This window comes from Dama dama, chromosome 27 (genome assembly GCF_033118175.1).
Source record: "Dama dama isolate Ldn47 chromosome 27, ASM3311817v1, whole genome shotgun sequence".
Classification (NCBI taxonomy): Eukaryota; Metazoa; Chordata; class Mammalia; order Artiodactyla; family Cervidae; genus Dama; species Dama dama.
Window position 1 is genome coordinate 42096641 of NC_083707.1, and position 18901 is coordinate 42115541.

At 39.9% G+C, this 18901-nt stretch overlaps 1 protein-coding gene and 1 long non-coding RNA gene across 3 annotated transcripts in view; both read left to right on the top strand.

Moving 5' to 3' along the window:
* The window catches only part of ANKRD12 (ankyrin repeat domain 12), a 93352-nt gene extending 81844 nt beyond the window's left edge, over positions 1–11508 (top strand). For both annotated transcript variants that reach the window (XM_061130758.1, XM_061130759.1), the window contains 4 exons: positions 3147–3245; positions 5444–5587; positions 7923–8018; positions 8647–11508. In XM_061130758.1, the coding sequence (XP_060986741.1) occupies positions 3147–3245; positions 5444–5587; positions 7923–8018; positions 8647–8832 (525 nt within the window). In that variant the 3' untranslated portion in view covers positions 8833–11508. The remainder of the gene's footprint in view (positions 1–3146; positions 3246–5443; positions 5588–7922; positions 8019–8646) is intronic.
* A 1387-nt stretch (positions 11509–12895) lies between these two features.
* Positions 12896–18708, top strand: LOC133047752 (uncharacterized). Its single transcript, XR_009690835.1, has 3 exons — positions 12896–13783; positions 13870–14069; positions 15000–18708. It is a non-coding gene; the product is annotated as an uncharacterized LOC133047752 (long non-coding RNA).
* Positions 18709–18901: the final 193 nt, after the last annotated feature.

The following is an 18901-nucleotide window of genomic DNA, read 5'->3' on the forward strand; positions in this document are numbered from 1 at the left end:
GGCGGGGAGCCTGCCCTGGGTGGGGAAGGTTAACTTGAGCTGCCGCGGAGCCTTGGCCACCAACTCTCTGTTTCCAGAAAGCATGTCTAATGGCACCCACTCTGACCTCAGACCTTGGAACAGGACCCCCCACCCACTCCCTGACAAATACGTTATTTATTGGTAATGACACCATAGTAGGAACCCATCAGTTTACCAGGTTCTATTCCTTAGATCTGAGGACTCATTCCAGAGTCGACATTCTCTGCTGCTTGTTCCAGGGCCCTCGTCAGTATCTCTCACTTCAGCATTGCAGCAATTTTTCCACTTCTTTTTTCTCCTAGTTTCTTTTGGCACTTTCTGTTTGTTGTTAAATTTATGTCCCTTTAAAAACAATAAAAAGCTGTTTCCCTGTTGAAGTATCTCAGCTGTGATTAGCTGGCTCCCCGTTGGCCACACATAAAAACCTACATCTGAGCACAGCAGCCTGACCCATCTCCCCACCCCTGCTTCATCTCACCACTCGTCCAAGTCACCCAGCCTTTCAGCCACGCTGAGCCCCCCTCTTCTGTGGAGTCTCTGCTTGCTGCCTGGGTCCTTTGGCAGTGCCGTTCCCTCTATGTGGAATGCTGTCTTCACCAGGGCCATTTTTCTCTCCTGTCATCATGTGAGCTGTGATGTCACTGGGCAGGATCTTGTCGGAACAGAATTGCTTGTGTCTTCCTTAAACCTCCCCAGGATGTTACAGTTAACTGTTTACAGGCCTGCTTTTCCCTTTGAGCTGTAATCTTATGAAGGGCTGGGACACTGCAGGTCTCTTGGAGAATGATGCCTGCCTCTGTCTTCAACCCTGAATACACTACTGACTTCCGTAACTGTGTTCTACGTGCTTCTGGACGTCTTCTGAATGTCCTACAACATGGGACAAGATGAGGAGACAGCAGAGGGAAAGTGTCCTCAAAAAATCTCCAAAAAAAAAAAGTCTCCACATACTCCTTCTCTACAGATGGACGTATTTTGAGAATTCCCAGATTTATATATTCTGCACAAACCTCCCTCCTTGGCTTCTCTTATACTAGCTGGTCTGCTCAACATTTCAGCACTGAACTTGCCCCAACCTGCTTCTCTCTCCTTGGGTCCCCTCTTGTGGTCTCTGTTAGCAGCCATCCAGTCCTAGTGCTGAAGGACCTGCGAGTCCTCAGCTGCTCCCTCTTTTTTATCCTCAGTCAGTCACCAACATTTTAGACCACATCCCTTTCACCGCCTCCCCGTCTCACACCAGTGCAGCAGTGACCTGCTTCCTTCATTCCTTGCTTACAGTCACGTCCTCCTAATAGCTGTTCTCCAGTACAGCTGTGAGCTGTTAAGACCTTTCCCTGGTTCCCTATTAGATACAAAATTTACCCCAATGTGTTACACATAATATGTGTTCCACAGCATGTTAATTAAATACCTTCTTCAGTGGGGAAAGAGGGGTGTTTTTCATGACCAAATAAGTTTGGGAAACATCATTAATCAAAAAATAGATTTCTTCACTGTAGGATTTCTAAAACTATTAAAATTTAATTTGTTAATTATGAGATATGTAAATAAGTATATTTGTGTGTGTGTGTGTGTGTGTGTGTATAGATGCACAGTATTTCCCAACCTCACTTGTTCGGGGCCATTTCCTGTAAACCACGTTTGTGGCCCCAGCGTTGTGAGTCATGCCTGGAGAAGCACTGTGTGCAGGGTAGACTACAGCCTGTAGCGCTGGGCCCTGCTGCTCTCCCCATCCTGCCCTCTCTGCTGTCACACTCCATGCTCCAGAGCTCAGGCCTGCCTGCAGGTGCCTCCTGACACCAGACTGCTTGTCTCAGCAGGTGATCATACTGTTCTCTCCTGTGCGAATTAGCTCCCTCCCTCCTTTCTCTTTCTTTTCCCCCACAACTTACTTCTCTGAACTCTTTACTCTGGCTGTTCTTTTAAGGTGGAGCTCGGGCATGACCCTCGTAGAGAAGCCTTCTCTGACACTCCAGTCTTAAAGGAGGAGGTGTTTTCCCTGTGCCACTTGAAGGATGCCTGTGCGATTTTTCAAAACTGAAATAATAGCACCAAACTGTACTCTTGCCTCTTACTAAATTTAAAGAAGTTTTAAGACACAAATCAAATGTATAATTAGAGACCTGAAAAATCAGCCCCAATAAGTTGTTTTATAGAATATTCTGCATTGACTCAACTGATTGAATCCTAGTGGTGTTAAACTGTCTACTGTTTATAAATAGAGTCTTGATTAGGTCCAGTTCTGCATCTTTGGCAAGTGTTTCAGGTATAGTGCTACACTGTCCCTGCAGCCGCACGTCAGTATCTCCTTGTGCCCCTGCCAGAAGAGTCCCCCAAAGTTACTGCTTTGTGCCAGGATGTTCTGAGAAAACTTTGTTTCTTCACTCTAGTATGTTGACAGTTATTAAAAGCTGGGGGCAGAGGGAGAATATGCAGGGGTCACAGACATACTTGGATGTCTCTCTGTATTAACGCTTGAGAGTGAGTCAGCTTTCTTAAGCTCCAGCATCTATCAAAAAGCACAGTTCATGATAATCAAATCAGAGGTGAACTAACTGTAAGCTCTTTGGAGAATGGATAGACAAAGTGAGGTATCACATTTGTAATGAAGTTTGAAAACCACAACTCTGTTAGAAGACAGTTTCATCTATTTTTATAAAAGTTAACTCACTAAATACATGACTCTGCAGTTTTGTGTTTGGATTTTATCATGTCTGCAGAGAGAATTTACTTACTGTACACTCAGACTGCCATCCTCTTTTGGACTGTTTGTTCAGTGTTTTTGTGTGTTTGTTACTCCTTCTTCCCTGTCTGTGAACTGTCACATACGGACACTCTAAAACGTGTCTCTGCGGTAAACAGCTCCCTCCATCCTGATTTGCTCTTTGGGATTTGCTGTGGCCTCAAAAGTAAAATGTGTACGTTTTCTGAAATGTTTTGCTTTCTTTCAAAGAGTTGAAAAGTAACAACCAGTTGTGAAATTGTTACTTACTATATTATTTAATTCAAAGAACATAAGAATTTATGTTTGCATTATGTTCTGCACTAAAAAGGTTTAATTTTATAGGATTAGCTGATTATTGTAAATGAAATCTAATATTTCAACTCTTTATTTTTTTAATTAGATTACACCCCCACCTTCACTGTCAGATCCACTTAAAGAGCTTTTTCGACAACAGGAAGTTGTCAGGATGAAACTACGTTTGCAGCACAGTATTGAAAGGGTAAGAAATGTTTAAATTCACTTATGCAAAAAATAACTTTTAACAGTAGATTATGATGGCCTACAGTTTTTTATTAGTGAATCTTCCTTATTTAGAACCATTTTGGAAAATGGCTTGATTTTATCTTTGTTCTTCTGCAATAAGATGGAGAATTTTTAAGCCTGTTTTTGGATAGCCGTTCCTATGTTACAATTTATGTTCAGGATTTATTTGATATACAGAAACCTCTTAAAATTTCTCAGTGTCATTTGCCAGATCTACAGGCCGGTAGCAGTGAATTCCTGTATAGACATATAGATTTCCAGGTTCTGAGATTGTTGCTTGGTACCAGCTGCCATGGTGCAGAATCATACTAAGGCTGCGCTCCTTGGTCCCTTTAGGTCTGCTTTAGTATTCCAGTTTCTGGTGGTTAGTTTTGTCATGAAATGACAAGAGAACAAACCTATCTAATTATTTATAGAAATCGTCAAAGTAACTTGGATTGATAAAAATCAAAAATTACCTTCTATATCTCTTCTTGGACAGTCAGGGACTTTCTGAAAATGTGATATAAGCTATGACCCTTCTTTACAGACATACACGTAGATTCTTATACAAGCAAAACATTGTATGTAATTTCTTCATTCATGATTGATTCCCTAAGGTAGAGGTTCTTAACCTTTTTTGTGCCATGGATTCCTATATAAAACCTTTGCTCAGAATAATGTTTGTAAATGAACGAAATAAAGTTATAGTATTACAAAGACAAAAGCAAATAAAGACTCACTCAAACAACTTACAACACTGTGCATGACCCACATCAGTGAACAGTTTGTTAGCAGAAAGGAGTTAGGTCATATAACCCACATCAGTAGCTGTTTCAGCCACAAGCTTGTGGTATATTTCATCTATGCATGTAGCCATGTTACAAACGCCTTGCTGTTACAGAAGAGAAGCCTCCACCATGCCACCACGATGGGGTACCACTTCAGAACACTTAGAATGCATATAATAAAAAGACAGATAATAACAAATGTTGGCAAGGGTTTGAAAAACTGGAATCTTCTACCTTGCTGGCAAGAACACAAAATGACACAACTGCTGTTGAATCAGTTCAGTCGCTCAGTCGTGTCCAACTCTTTGTGACCCTGTGGACTGTAGCACCCCAGGCCTCCCTGTCCATCACCAACTCCCGGAGTTTGCTGTTGAATACATTTTGGCAATTTGTCAACAAATTAAACATAAACCTACCATATGACCCAGCAATCCCACTCGTAGTTATTTACCCAAGAGAAATAAAAATACACATTCAAACAAAGAATTGAGCATGAATGTTCATAGCAGCCTTATTCACTATGTCCCAAAGGAGCCATCAACTGATGAATAGATAAATAAAATGTAAAAATGAATGGAAGTGATGTGTGCTACAACACAGATGAACCTGGAAAACATGTGACACGAAAGAAGCCAGTCACAAAAGACCACACAGTTTGATTCCACCTGTATGAACTGTTCATAACAAGTAAACTCATAGAGACCAGAAGTAGAGTTAAGGTTGCCAGGGGCAGAAGGGGAATGCAGAGTGACCGCTGGTGGGCCCAGGTATTTCTTCCTGGGGTGACAAAAATATCCTGGAGTTAAGTGGTGACAATTGAACATCTTGGTAAATACAGTCAGCCTGCCATATCCACAGGTTCCATATTCATGGAGTCAACCAACTGTGGATCAAAATACTCAAGAAAAAAATTCCAGAAAGTTTTAAAAAGCAAAACTTGATTTTGCCACATACTGGCAAATTTACCTAGCATTTACATTGTCTTAGGTATTGTAAAGTAATCTAGAGATGATTTTAAGTATATGGGAGTATGTGTGTAGATTATATGCAAATATGATGCCATTTTATATAAGGGACTTGCACATCCATGAATTTTGGTATCCACAAGGGTCCTGGAACCCATCCCCCACAGATACCAGTAGATGACTATATATCATTAATGAAAGCCATCATTGTACACTTTCAAAAGATCATTTTTAAAAAGAGACTGCCAATTCTGGAAAGAAACTTTACTTTTAGAATTCTGAGTTCTCAAATTTATCAGCCTTACTATGAAGGAGAAACTGCTCTGAGATTCAAGTTCTTTTAACATTTTAAGTTGATTTTTTTTTTTTTAAAAACAAGTGGTTGAAGAGGTTTTTTTTTTAATTCTTTGTTCAACTAGGAAAAACTCATTGTATCCAATGAACAGGAGGTTCTTCGGGTTCATTACAGAGCTGCAAGGACACTGGCAAATCAGACACTGCCATTCAGTGCATGCACGGTTCTCCTGGATGCGGAAGTGTACAGCGTGCCCCTGGATGCCCAGGTAAGGTCTCCCTGCTGCCTCAGTGCCCCCAGGACAGCAGCGCCTCTGGTAGTTGCTATCTTCAGGACAAACTTGAGTTCAGCAGTCAGTAAAGCACAACAAAGGCGAAAATGAGTGAAGCACTTCCAGATCACCTGGCCCTCTGAACGTCATTAAATCAAGACAATTACAGAACCAGATACGTGTGTGTTTAAGATAGCGTCATTTTATAGATAACTTGTGAGTTGTGTCTGTCATGGATTTTATACCCCGACCCTGACCTTCGAGCAACTGGGAAGCTTAAAGCTGAAAGCTAAAAAAAATTGGCAGGTGGAACCCGGGTTGAGTCAGTGCTGAGAGAGGGCCAGGCTTTATTTGGATCTTGGGTGTTGTTGGGATAAATTAAAAGAACTATGGGAAACTGTAGCTGTAGTTTGAAAACATGAACTGCCACATATAAATTTCAGGAATCCAGAACCAGACATCAGTCAGAATTTTTTTGTGGTTCATAAACCAGAATGAAATTCACCCGTCATAAGAGAATATAAAAGTATAAACACAAGACAATGAAGGATTATCACCAAAAAAGACTAGGAAATGCTGGGCTTTTTTAAAAAGTCAGTTATTTATTTGGCTGCGCTGGGTCTTCATTGCTATGTACAGGCTTTCTGTAGTGAGGAGAGTGGGGGCTACTCTCTAGTTGCAGTGCACAGGCTTCTCATGGCAGGAGCTTCTCTTGTTGAAGAGCATGGGCTCTAGGCAAATGGACTTCAATAGTCGTGGTTCAAGGGCTAAGTTGCTCTGCAGCCTGTGGGATCTTCCTGGACCAGGGATCAAACCTATGTACCTTGAATTGGCAGGCAGATTCTTATCCACTGTACCACCAGGGAAGTCCCGGGAAATGCTGTATTAAATCAGGCCAATAGAGAAACAAAGTATATGCGGTATACTATAGAGAAAATTACTTAGTTCTTTCTGGGCTTTATTTTTCTCATCTTTTTAAAAAGAAAAAAAGGAGTCCCAGACAGGTCATAAAGAGAATTTCTGAAAAGTGAATTTTCCTAGTAAACCCAGACTGATCAGAGGCTAAAAAGGATCATGCCACAGTCAACAGAACGTAGTCATCGTCTTGAGAACGACTGTGGGCCTGTTGCCCGTCCTTGTATGGCTGGCCTTACAGTTGATACACAGTCTCTCTCGACTGAGGAGCAGGCTTGTCCAGAGCTGCAGAGGGTCTAAGGAACAAGTCCACTTCCTTGGGTAGGCTGTTCTCTTATCAGACCTCTTCATTTTCCAGATAAACTTGTAATATTAAGAAGGATTGAATGATAAAATTTAAAATAGTCAACACATCTTTCCTGAAGACAGGGCAAAAGTGGTCACAGCTCAGAATGTGGGCAGTGTGGTAGTGGGGCTGCATGAGGCCTGGATACCCCTGTGGCGGTGCTGGTGGTCAAGCTGGGCAGGGCAGTCATGGAGGCAGCTGCCTGTTGCCCGGGCATTAGAACAAGGCCTTCACAAGTCAATTCTCAAACAGGATGTAAAGAGATGCTCTTAACCCCATTTACAGAATAGAAAATTGAAGGAGTATAGCATCAGTTTGAGATTACACAATAGGATACAAAGCTGACATTTGAATATTGCCTATCTTAACGAAATACCAAAACTGGTATTATTAAGAGTCGGTGTAGGATTTCCTTATAAACTCTCCAGAGAATAGGTCCTACAAAAGGACTGGGTCCTGGGAGAAATGTCTGCCCCAAAGCCCTGTCTACCACCTCGTTGTTTACTCCCAACATGTGGTAAGTGACAGTGTTAGTAGCTCACTCGTGTCCAACTCTTTGCGACCCCATGGATTGCAGCACTCCAGACTCCTCTGGCCATTCTTCCCAAGCAAGAATACTGGAGTGGGTTGACATTACCTTCTCCAGTGGTCTTCCCCACCCAGGGATCAAACCCAAGTCTCCTGAGTTGCAGGCAGATTCTTTACCAGGTCTGAGCCAACTGTCATGTTAAAATGAGTTTCATGATCAGTTATATGTTAATAAGGTCACAGGCATGTAATACATCATATGACATGCCTTTTTGAGACGTTTTGACTCACAGAGCAGTAGGGTTCTCTTTAATTACTAAACCCAACATCCTAATAATTCTAATAACTAACTAATCAGCTCAGTATGGAAATATTTTATCAGCCTTTTTAAATACTCAGGTTAGATGTTATCTTTCTTTGAAATATACTTTCATCATTCCTTTAAAAGTAGAATATACTATAAAAAGATACAATGGCATATAGATTTTTTAAAGTAGGTTATTTTATTTTGTAATATCCAACTATTTTAATACTCTGTTTCAGTCTGATGACAGTAAAACTTCTGTGAGGGATCGCTTTAATGCAAGACAGTTCATGTCTTGGTTACAAGATGTGGATGATAAATTCGACAAATTAAAGGTATGTATGTTTAGAAGTTCACTTTAACTGGATGCTTCCCCTTCATCAACAGAAACTGTTGCTGTGTGATAGAGGAGTGGTTAGGTAATGAAAGATGGTAAGCTGTGAATCCTCACGCTGGTCGTACTTTGGAAGATAAATGAAGAAAAGGAACCCCCCCTGCCATTTTTTTAATTCAATTCAGTATCAAAGGTGCAGCTGCCACAGAAAAAGCTGTTTCTAAAGTGGGTCTTTGTGCTTGTTATCCTTTGTACAAGAGGAGGGGGAGAACAGGAAGACAAGAAATATTATTTTGCCAATAGTCTATAAAGAAAATTGTTTGGCTTCAATTATTTTAAAAAATCACTCTTCCTTAGATTTTCATAATTCTTCTGATAACTTGAAATTTTATTGCTCAAAAGAACAGTTTCAAATTAAAGTCTGTTAGATGAGTGTGAAATCACAGGCCCAGAAGGATTTGGTGTATGGATATCGATATAGACAGAGTGTAAACCATAAATGGACGTAACTCAGAAACTTCACATACTCTAGTATATCCATCTTGCTCCCTAAAGAAACAATGCATGAGATTAATTTTTAAACAAAGCAGTTTTTAATAAATAATCAATTCTTCTCTTCTCTTAAATAGACCTGTCTTTTAATGAGGCAACAGCATGAAGCTGCAGCTTTAAATGCCGTCCAGAGGTTAGAATGGCAGCTCAAACTCCAGGAACTTGATCCTGCCACCTATAAATCTATCAGCATCTATGAAATTCAGGAGTTTTACGTTCCCCTGGTTGATGTTAACGATGACTTTGAATTGACTCCTATATAGCAGCCGTTACTTCCTGGTGGTATCTTAAACAAATGAGGCTCAAGAGTGTTGTGCTGTGGAATGCTTCCTTTTGACAAAAATACGATATTATGCCTTCACAATTATTAGTAAAGTTCAACTAAAGTTGGTGATGTAGTAAACACTGTCATTTTATTAAAAATGAAAAGAATTATTTTGGATCTTAGATCCAAGCAGTTTCTAACTGAAAACTACTATTTATATTGGTGGAATGTGACTCACATTGGAGCCCGTTGGCAGATGTCATAGTTGAGTAGGGAGCAGAGGGGGCTGCTAATGGCGCTGGAAGCTGTTAGCGCTCTGTACGAGGTGACTGCGGGTGTTCAGGTTCTGTCACGGTCTGCTAAAATAGATCAACAAACTAAAAGGCGCAGTTCCTACCAAATAGTTTCTAATGTGGAAGGAAAACTTGGCACAAAATTTCTTCAGTTTATTTTATCTGTAAGTTAATTGTATAGCTTTCTTTTCGAAAGTTTTAATATTGTCTTCCTTTTTAATAACTTATTTTATACATATTGTGCAGATGTAAATCTTGTAATTAATGGTCAAAATGTATACAAAGGGATTGGTAGTCAAAACATATACAAAGAGATAATTGTAAAACTGTTTTGTCTAATGTTTTATTGGACCAAAGTTGTAGTTTGTATGGTATGGAGTGTAGTGATAGTGTGTTGAGGTAGCAGGACCTTTAAATAAGGCATGCGTGTCTGCGTTAGCTTGTTACCATCACAGAATTGTAGAGACTGTGACTTAGCTGCATGCTTCCTATAATTTAACCCTCTCCACAGTGATGCCTGGCGGTAGTGTAAGGTGTTTCATACCAGTCTCCCAGGGTAGGACCTTTGACTTACTATGTTGGACATTTTATTTAGAATTAGTCATGCAAAGAAACAGCTCTTTCTTCATCTCACGATAGAGCCTATTCTCCTCCCTCCCCCCAAAAAATGCCTTTGAATGAAAATTCTGAAATTGTAAATGTCTATTTTAATACTCAAGTATGAAAGAATCTGTGAATATATGTAAATATGTTTAATAAATTTTATTGGTCATGTTAAATCATTGTAAACTTTTTTACATTGCTCAAATATAATGTTTTAAGCTTAATAACCTTTGCACTTTTAAATAAAAACTGAATACTCAAGAAAGAAATCCTTGGTAGTCACAATAAGTAAAAGCAATGGACATATTCCTATTGACCTCTGCAATGTTTATGAAAAATTAATATGTTGTATTTTTTCCTTGTATCAAGAAGCAAAACATACTTTTCAGAATTTTATAATTAAAGTAAGATTTGGTATGCTGTGTTTTAGTAAAATAATTAGCAATATACATAGAAAAAGTCCAGTTTCTGCTATAACATGATGTCAATTAAATGTTCAGGAATATTTCAGATTTGAAACCTGCTGCTAAACTTATTAAACATTTTCGGAAAAAAAATTAGGTTATATGTAAAATTGATCATAAGTATATGAAATAAAATTTACAGAACTTTCCGTAATACCTTCTTGAATTATAAAATAATAATGGATGTTTTTTATTCCGATAGAAGTAAAGAAAATATATAAGGAATAAAGTGATTTAAATTCAGCTAACAAGTTGGAAGTCCCAGCTAATGGGATGGAATGTAAAATTGAAGTTTTTGAGTGCAAAGGTATATATTAAGCTTAGGGGTTTTGAATTTTTACTTCAGTTTATATTTTAATTCATACTGTACTTGGCATGCGCAATAAAGCAGCACATGTGAAAAATACACAGTGCAAGGACTTTATTATAAAGATTGGATGTAGTAGTCTTTAGAAATTTAGATGAAAGATTTTGGCCTTTTTTATTGGATAAATAAGGCCAAGAAAGGCAGGGTAGATTTTAAAGCACTGGTTTTGTTGAAGTTAAGTTTATTAAGGCTGGGAACATTAAAAGCTAATTTATAAAAGCAATACTTTTTAATATGAAAAAATTAATGCAAATTTTGTTTATACTTTTGCCTAAAAGTAAAAAAACCAGATTACTGAGCATTGAAGTCACAGAAAACACGAGAAGGGGAAGTTCATACTGCATTTTGTTCTGATGGTTCAACCAGAGATGGGGGACGCGGAAAAAAAAAAAAAAATCACTGTTTGGCCAAACAGAACAAGCTGCAGAAGAGAAAAACCAAGCAAGCAGAAATCTGGCGTTTTTTAGTCACCCCAGCGTCTTAGTACTAACCACAGTTCTCTCCCTCTTCAACGGTACCTCAAGTTGCTGGAGCCTGTCTGCCATGATTCTGCTTCTGCAGATTTCCTCTGTAAAGTGACTCGAAGCTAATTGGAATAGCTTAGGGAAAAAAAAGTGAATGCCTTCTCCGGAGGAATTTATACTTAAGTAAGTAGTTAAGGGCTCTTGATATTAAAGATATTCTGAAGCTCTGAAATGCTAGAAAAAAACTTGGAATGAAGTCTATGCCTAAAATGATATAGGATTCTGAAAGAAATAAATGATGGTTAGTTTAATCAGTGATTTTTTTTTTAAACTATTCAAATATCATGAACAAGAGACTAAATTGTACCTAAGGATTTGTATTTCTTTAAATCTTGTTCTAAATCATATCTGTTTAATAAATGACTAGTTGATATTTGTGCATGTTATTTAATAAAGAGTTATATTTTTATAGAAAAAATAAGAGTGAAATGTGTGATAAGTGATTTATTTTTAATTTTTTACTTTCCACTCCCACATGACTCCAAGCCCAACACCAGTGTTTACTTGAGCAGGTGGCAAAATGGTAAAATACTCATTTGTTGGGAAACAACCTTTTTCTAAGACAAAAATTAGCCTTGTCTACTCAGTAATGAGGTGAGGTCTCAAAAATGAATTTTACATGTTAGACATGCTGCAGACTTAACTTTAAAAATCTCAAGCAAAGACCCCATGAAGCTCATTTTAGCAGACTGAAGAATAAGACAGTTACTCTAGAAATTGAGCAATGCTAAGTATATATTTAGCTATCCAAAAAGTTAATATTTTTTATTCTGTCTCTGACACACAAAAGCCCAAAATTTTATGTAGGGGAAATTGACTTTTTAAAATTCATGAGGTAGTCTTTTCTTCTTGGATTTTTGGAAAACATTTTCACAACTTCTTAAAAAATCCTTTTCAAACCTTAAAATTTAAATAATTCCTAATTAGATGGCTAAAAAGGTTAGAGTTTAAGCATTAGCATTTAAACAGTGAAAAAGTACATTTGGAAAGACTGACTTGTCAGTCTTCAGTTTTAGCAGTTTTGAGGGATATGTAGTGGTATCTTCCTGTTCTTTCAATTTGCATTTCTCTGATGATTAGGGAGTTTGAACATTACTAATATGTTTAGTGGCCATTTGTACGTTTTATTGTGTGAAAAGTCCTCAAGTGTTCATTGTGTTGTCCTTTTATTACTGATTGATTTATAGGAAGTTTTTATTCTGCACACAAATCCTTTGTCAGGTCTTTATTAATGTCCATAAGAATTTAAGGAATGTGTGAATATCCATGCATTTAGGTTTTAGTGATAGGGATTTAAGGCACAATGTTGTATCATTTCGAACATTCTTATGTAAGCAGTTTTGCTAAAATAAATTATAGTAGTATATTTTTAACTATCTCAAAATGCTTTAATTAAACTACTGTGTAACCATCCCAACTGGAATATTTGGAGAATACAAAAATTCTGTTTTCCTAAAAGGGAAAGATAATCACAGCAACATGCTTTGTGAGATGGGAATGATATTTAAAAACAAAAGGGATGAATATGACATCTGTATTTTAAAGAGCTTGAAGGAAAGAAAGAAAAACCTCAGAACTTGAAAAGTTTGACAGGCTTGAAGGCAAAAAGCTGAAGCCATTGTTGAAGGGCAGAGAGCAGAAAATCTTGAACGGTACAGTCTAATCGGAGATACTTCAGATGGAAGCCCTGTTAAAGCCATCTGGTTCCCTGAACAAGTGACACCACAGGCTGGATATGGTGGAAGGAGAAGTTTGTCCTCCAGAAAGCACCAAGAAGCTCTGGCTCTTAGAAGTAAGTTAGGTGGTGGAAGTTTCATGAAGAAACATCTTAATTAAAAGTGTACTCCCTGGAGAAGGAAATGGCAACCCACTCCAGTATTCTTGCCTGGAAAAGTCCATCAACAGAGGAGTCTGGCGGGCTGAAGTCCATGGATTACATGACTGAGCATGTGTGCATGAGGGTGGAGGGAAATGGATTGGTAGCAATAAAGTGGTAGAACTAAAAAAATAAAAGTGTACTCCCAACATGTAACCATAAGTGGGGCCCAGCTGCTCCCTGCTCAGAAGTTAATAAAGAGGCAAAAGCTTGCTTTATTTTGGGTGCTGACAACTTGAGGGGAGGATAGACTTCTGTCCAAAGGCCCACTCTTTCCTCTGACCATCAGTGGGCTAGAGCTTGTATAGGCTGAGGGTGGGGGCTATGTGCAGAAACAGCACAACTCTGATAGTCACCTTGAAATTGGTCATCAGTGATAGCTAGTCTTCAATTCCATGGTCAGTTTGTTCCCATTTCCTTGAGGCCAGTTCTAGGAATTGTGGCAGCTATGTCATTGTTATGGTCAGGTCGTCATACAGTTTAACTTCTACCTGGTGGGGGTTTCAGTATCTATAAGACAGCTCACAGGATATAGCTCAGAATATTATCTGTAGCCCTGAAGGAGGAACCAAAGGTCCTTGACTATGCTTAATGACTAAACTATTATTATTTGGTTTCTCTTAACTGTTTTCCTTGTTTCTGCATATTCTCATTTCTCTGATTAACTTATTTTTTGGCTAGTTTTTCCACAGACACAAGGCAGGCAGAGGACATGGGGGACAAGGACCATAGGGTCGTGCTCCATTTCAGACAGAGAAGTAGACAAAAGTCCAAAAACATCACTAATTGCAGGGGAGTGAACAAGCAGATGCTGGCAAGCAGGTAAAAGTAGGAAACCAACTGCCTTCCTGTGGGTTTTTTGGCGTGGGTTGGTTTTATTGTTATTTTAATTATTTTGTTGTGTTTAGCCCTCCTCAGCTCAGTCTCGAAAGAACTCTTGTCTCAGAATTGCTGTGTCTCCCCGTGGGATAAAACATCAGCACAGCTGTGATACAGTCTTAGGTCCCCTCTTACCTGCCCCGGAACCATTCGCCTCTCACTTCATACCCATGAGTTTCAGAGTGGAAGCAAGGTTTCCAGACAATGAAGACTGCTCATACTAAGTAAAGTAAGAAAGAGAAAGACAAATACCATATCATTTGTATGTGGAGTCTAACATATGACACAAGTGAACTTACCTACAGACTCACAGGCGTAGAGAACACACTTGTGGTTGCCAAGGGGGAGAGGGTTCGGGAGGGATGGACTAAGTTTGGGATTAGCAGGTACAAACTATTATATATAGAATGAATAAACAAGAGACCTACTGTAGAACACAGGAAACTAGAGCCAATATCCTGTAATAGCCTATAGTAGAGAAGTCTGAAAAATGTGGATATTAATAATATGTATAACTGAATCACTTTGTTGTACACCTGAAACACAACTTTGTAAATCAACTATGCTCCAATAAAATAAACTTAGGAAAAAAGTGGATAGGGTTTATGCAACAAGGAAAAAAATCCTGTCCAAAGCCAAAGGAAAAATGTGCAGGATACAGGAGTGGAAAAGAATGAAGAATGCAAATAGACCACCTTGGCTTTATGGAGAGTATTTGTATAACCTCTAAAAAAGATCTACATTTAGTAGCATGAAAAGATGTTCTAGATACGCCAGGTGGGAAAAAGCATGTTGCAGTGAAGTATTCTTAGCATCATTTCATTTTTCACAAGCATGTCACTACATGTGACTTAAAAAAGAAGGAATATACATAAAACAAGGTGCAATCTCCAAGAGGCTAAAATGGCCAGGGGTGAGCATGAGGTTCCATAATTTTTAAATTTTCTGTAATCAGAAAAAAAGGAAACAGTTGAAAAAAGTATTTTAAAGAAGCTACAGAGTTTGGACCTAATCTGGTAGGCAAGAGTGAGCCATGAGTAGTGTTTACTCATGATTTGAGAGGCCTTAGGAGCTTTCCAGAATGATTTGTAAATCTCTCAATAGCCCTTGATAGTGCTGTACAAACATCTTCTGCCAAAACAGCATTTTCTCCCTGCAGGTGGGCCAGCAGCTTCCCCAGAGGTTTGCTGGGTCCTGAGCCTTGGAAGAACTCCGTTGGGCGTCCTGCCTGGTGGATTCACAGCCGTACATCACAGAGGGAATTAGGAGGATCTTAAGAACTTGAAACAAAATAGAACTGATTCAAATGAATTCTTTTAATGGCTGAGTAATATTTCATGGTGTATATGTACCATAGCTTCCTTATCCATTCGTCTGCTGATGGGCATCTAGGTTGCTTCCACGTCCTGGCTGTTATAAACAGTGCTGCGATGAACATTGGGGTGCACGTGTCTCTTTCAGATCTGGTTTCCTCAGTGTGTATGCCCAGAAGTGGTATTGCTGGGTCATATGGCAGTTCTATTTCCAGTTTTTTAAGAAATCTCCACACTGTTCTCCATAGTGGCTGTACTAGTTTGCAATTCCCACCAACAGTGTAAGAGGGTTCCCTTTTCTCCACACCCTCTCCAGCATTTATTGCTTGTAGACTTTTGGATAGCAGCCATCCTGACTGGCATGTAATGGTACCTCATTGTGGTTTTGATTTGCATTTCTCTGATGATGAGTGATGTTGAGCATCTTTTCATGTGTTTGTTAGCCATCTGTATGTCGTCTTTGGAGAAATGTCTGTTTAGTTCTTTGGCCCATTTTTTGATTGGGTCATTTATTATTCTGAAATTGAGCTGCAGGTGTTGCTTGTATATTTTTGAGATTAATCCTTTGTTGCTTCGTTTGCTGTTATTTTCTCCCAATCTGAGGGCTGTCTTTTCGCCTTGCTTATAGTTTCCTTTGTAGTGCAGAAGCTTTCAAGTTTCATTAGGTCCCATTTGTTTATTTTTGCTTTTATTTCCAATATTCTGGGAGGTGGGTCATAGAGGACCCTGCTGTGATTTATGTTGGAGAGTGTTTTGCCTATGTTCTCCTCTAAGAGTTTTATAGTTTCTGGTCTTACATTTAGATCTTTAATCCATTTTGAGTTTATATATATAGCCTCAAGATTTTCTACATTTCTTTATGTTTAAAACAGGAAGAGTTGAGAGGCCTTTGGAACTCAGTGTTTTCTTCTGAAAGCTTTGTGGTAATTCCCACCACAAAGCAGGGAGGGAAGAGCAGGGCAAGGATGGGGGAAGGAGGCTTCTCCCCAAAGGGCCTTCCATCCCTAAATCTTACCCCCACAGGGCAGCTGAGAAGCTGGTAGACTGGCTCCCTTTAGATCTGTAAGTCAAATACGCAAATTCAGCTGAGTCTCTTGGGTGCAAAGCATGAAGAGGGGAGTGGTGGATTCCAAACTGGAGTACCCAGCCTGGGGCACTTGGCCAGTTCCAGGACACAGAGTGGTTTTCCTGTCTCCACTGGGCTGTGTGGTGCACAGGCTGGATGCCTCCTCCAGGCAAGCCCAGCTTCCTCCTCCCATGGGCTGGACTGGGCGATCTGCCCACGCTCCTGTAAGGAAGCTCCAAAGTGGAGACTCCAGACTAACTGGAGTGCTTACCCGGGGCACCCAGCACTGTGCCTTGGTGACCCTTTTGCTCTCTGTGTCCTGGGGTGTATTGGCTGGAGTGAGGAGAGACACAGAGGTAAGAAGCTACAGTTGTCCTTGTTATCCTTCTATACTGGGCAAGACAACTTCCCCCTCCCCTAGCTTCACTGCCTCCACCCACCCCACCCACGAAGATGCCCACATCCTAATCCCTAAGAGCTGTCCATGTCAATTTACATGGGAAGAGGAACTTTGGAAACATGATAAAGTTACGAATCTTGCGACGGAGAGAGAGTCTGAGAAAGAGACATGTAGAGGAGCTGAGAAACAGGGAGGAAGAGAGAAGGGGGGCCATTGAGGGAGAGCGAGGGTGGAAGGGAAGTTGGTTTATTGACCTGAAGATGCTGTACTGCTGGCCTCGCAGATGGTGAAAGGGACACAAGACAGGGAATGCAGGTAGCTTCTAGAAGCTAGAAGGGCACAGAGTCTCCCCGAGAGCCTCCGGAAGGAGTACAGCTCTTCTGATCTAACCTGAGTTTAGGACTTCCAGAACTGTAAGAAAACATGGATTGTTGCTTTAAGGCAGTGATTTGTTAACAGCAATAGGAAACCTCTTCACTGTGGTGGTTTGACAGTCAACTGATGCATCTACATCAGATGATTGAATCACCTTAGGTGAATTGGTGACATTTGACCCCATCATCGAACCCTGTGCTGCACCAAGTTGCTTCAGTTGTGTCCGACTCTTTGTGACCCCGTGGACTGTAGCCCGCCAGGCTCCTCTGTCCATGGGATTCTCCAAGCAAGAATACTTGAGTGGGTTGCCACACCCTCCTCTAGGGCATCTTCCCAATACAGGGATCAAACCTGAGTCTCTTAATGTCTCCTACATTGGCAGGTGGGTTCTTTACCACTAGCACCACCTGGGAAGCCTATCAAACCCTACGAAGAGGCTATTGCATTGGTCATTGGTGAAATAAAATAGCCACCTGGAGGCTCAACCAACATTTGCTCTTCTAGAGCATATCAAAGAGGATCTTCAAATTAAAAATAACTATCTTTTTCTTATTATCCAAGTAATGCTAGCAAAGACATGAGAGAATGCAGACAAGCACAAAGAAAAAAACAACACAAATTGCTCATAATCTCACCAAGAGACAACCACTTCTTACACCACAGTTTTCTTTCCAGGCCTTTTGAAATAATTGTATGCAGTTTTAAATACTAGTCATTTTAAATACATGCACTGCTGTAAAACGTTGACATGTCGTGAATATCTTTCCGGGCCAATGATATTCATCTGCAGTGTTAGTTCTCCAAGTGTAAGCTGGAGTTCCAAGACTTGGAGTCCCAAGACAGGTAGTTCCTGAGCTCAAAACCATCCTTACTTTAATTCTAATACCTTATTTGCCTTTTCATCCTCCTCTCACATATTTTTTTTTAGAGTACATAATATGTGAAATAATGAATATTTCTGAAATTTCTTAGTTTTAATTTCAAAAGTTTTGATAGCTGTAGCACACATAAGCAAAGTATCCTTGGAGCACTCAGTAATTTTCGAGAGTGTAAAAGGGTCCTGAGAATACAAAGTTTGTAAACCTTTGATCTATAATACTATTTTTCATAGCTGGTTTAGCACTTTGCACTGGAGTATCATAATCATTTAACCAGTAAGTAATGCCAAGAATAAGATCCTTAAATTTGTGTACACTTAATTATTGCTTTCAGATAATTTTCAGGGATGGTTTTTGAAAAGTATACTTATTTACTGTATAAAAATGGACTAATATCAATAATGTAATCCACCCCATTAGCTAGTCTGATAGGGACAGAGTAGGTGGTTAAATAGGTAATCCTACTGTGCTTAGTTGCTCAGTCATGTCTGACTCTTTGCAACCCCGTGGACTGTACCCCGCCAGGCTCCTCTGTCCATGGGGATTCTCCAGGAAAGAATACTGGAGTGGGTTGCCATGCCCTCTTCCAGGGGATCTTCCCAACCCAAGGACTGAACTCAGATCTCCCGCATAGCAGGCACATTCTTTACCATCTGAGCACCAGGGAAGCCCAGTTAATCCCACTCAATTCAGTTGTTCAGTCGTGTCTGCCTCTTTGCGACCCCATGGACTGCAGCACACCAGGCCTCCCTGTCTATCACCAACTCCTGGTGCTTACGCAAACACATGTCCATTGAGTCGGTGATGCCATCCAACCATCTCATCCTCTGTCATCCCCTTCTCCCATCTTCAATCTTTCCCAGCATCAGGGTTTTATCCAATGAGTCAGTTCTTCGAATCAGGTGGCCAGAGTACTGGAGTTTCAGCTTCAGCATCAGTCCTTCCAATGAATATTCAGGACTGATTTCCTTTAGGATGAACTGGTTGGACCTCCTTGCAGTCCAAGGGACTCTCAAGAGTCTTCTCCAA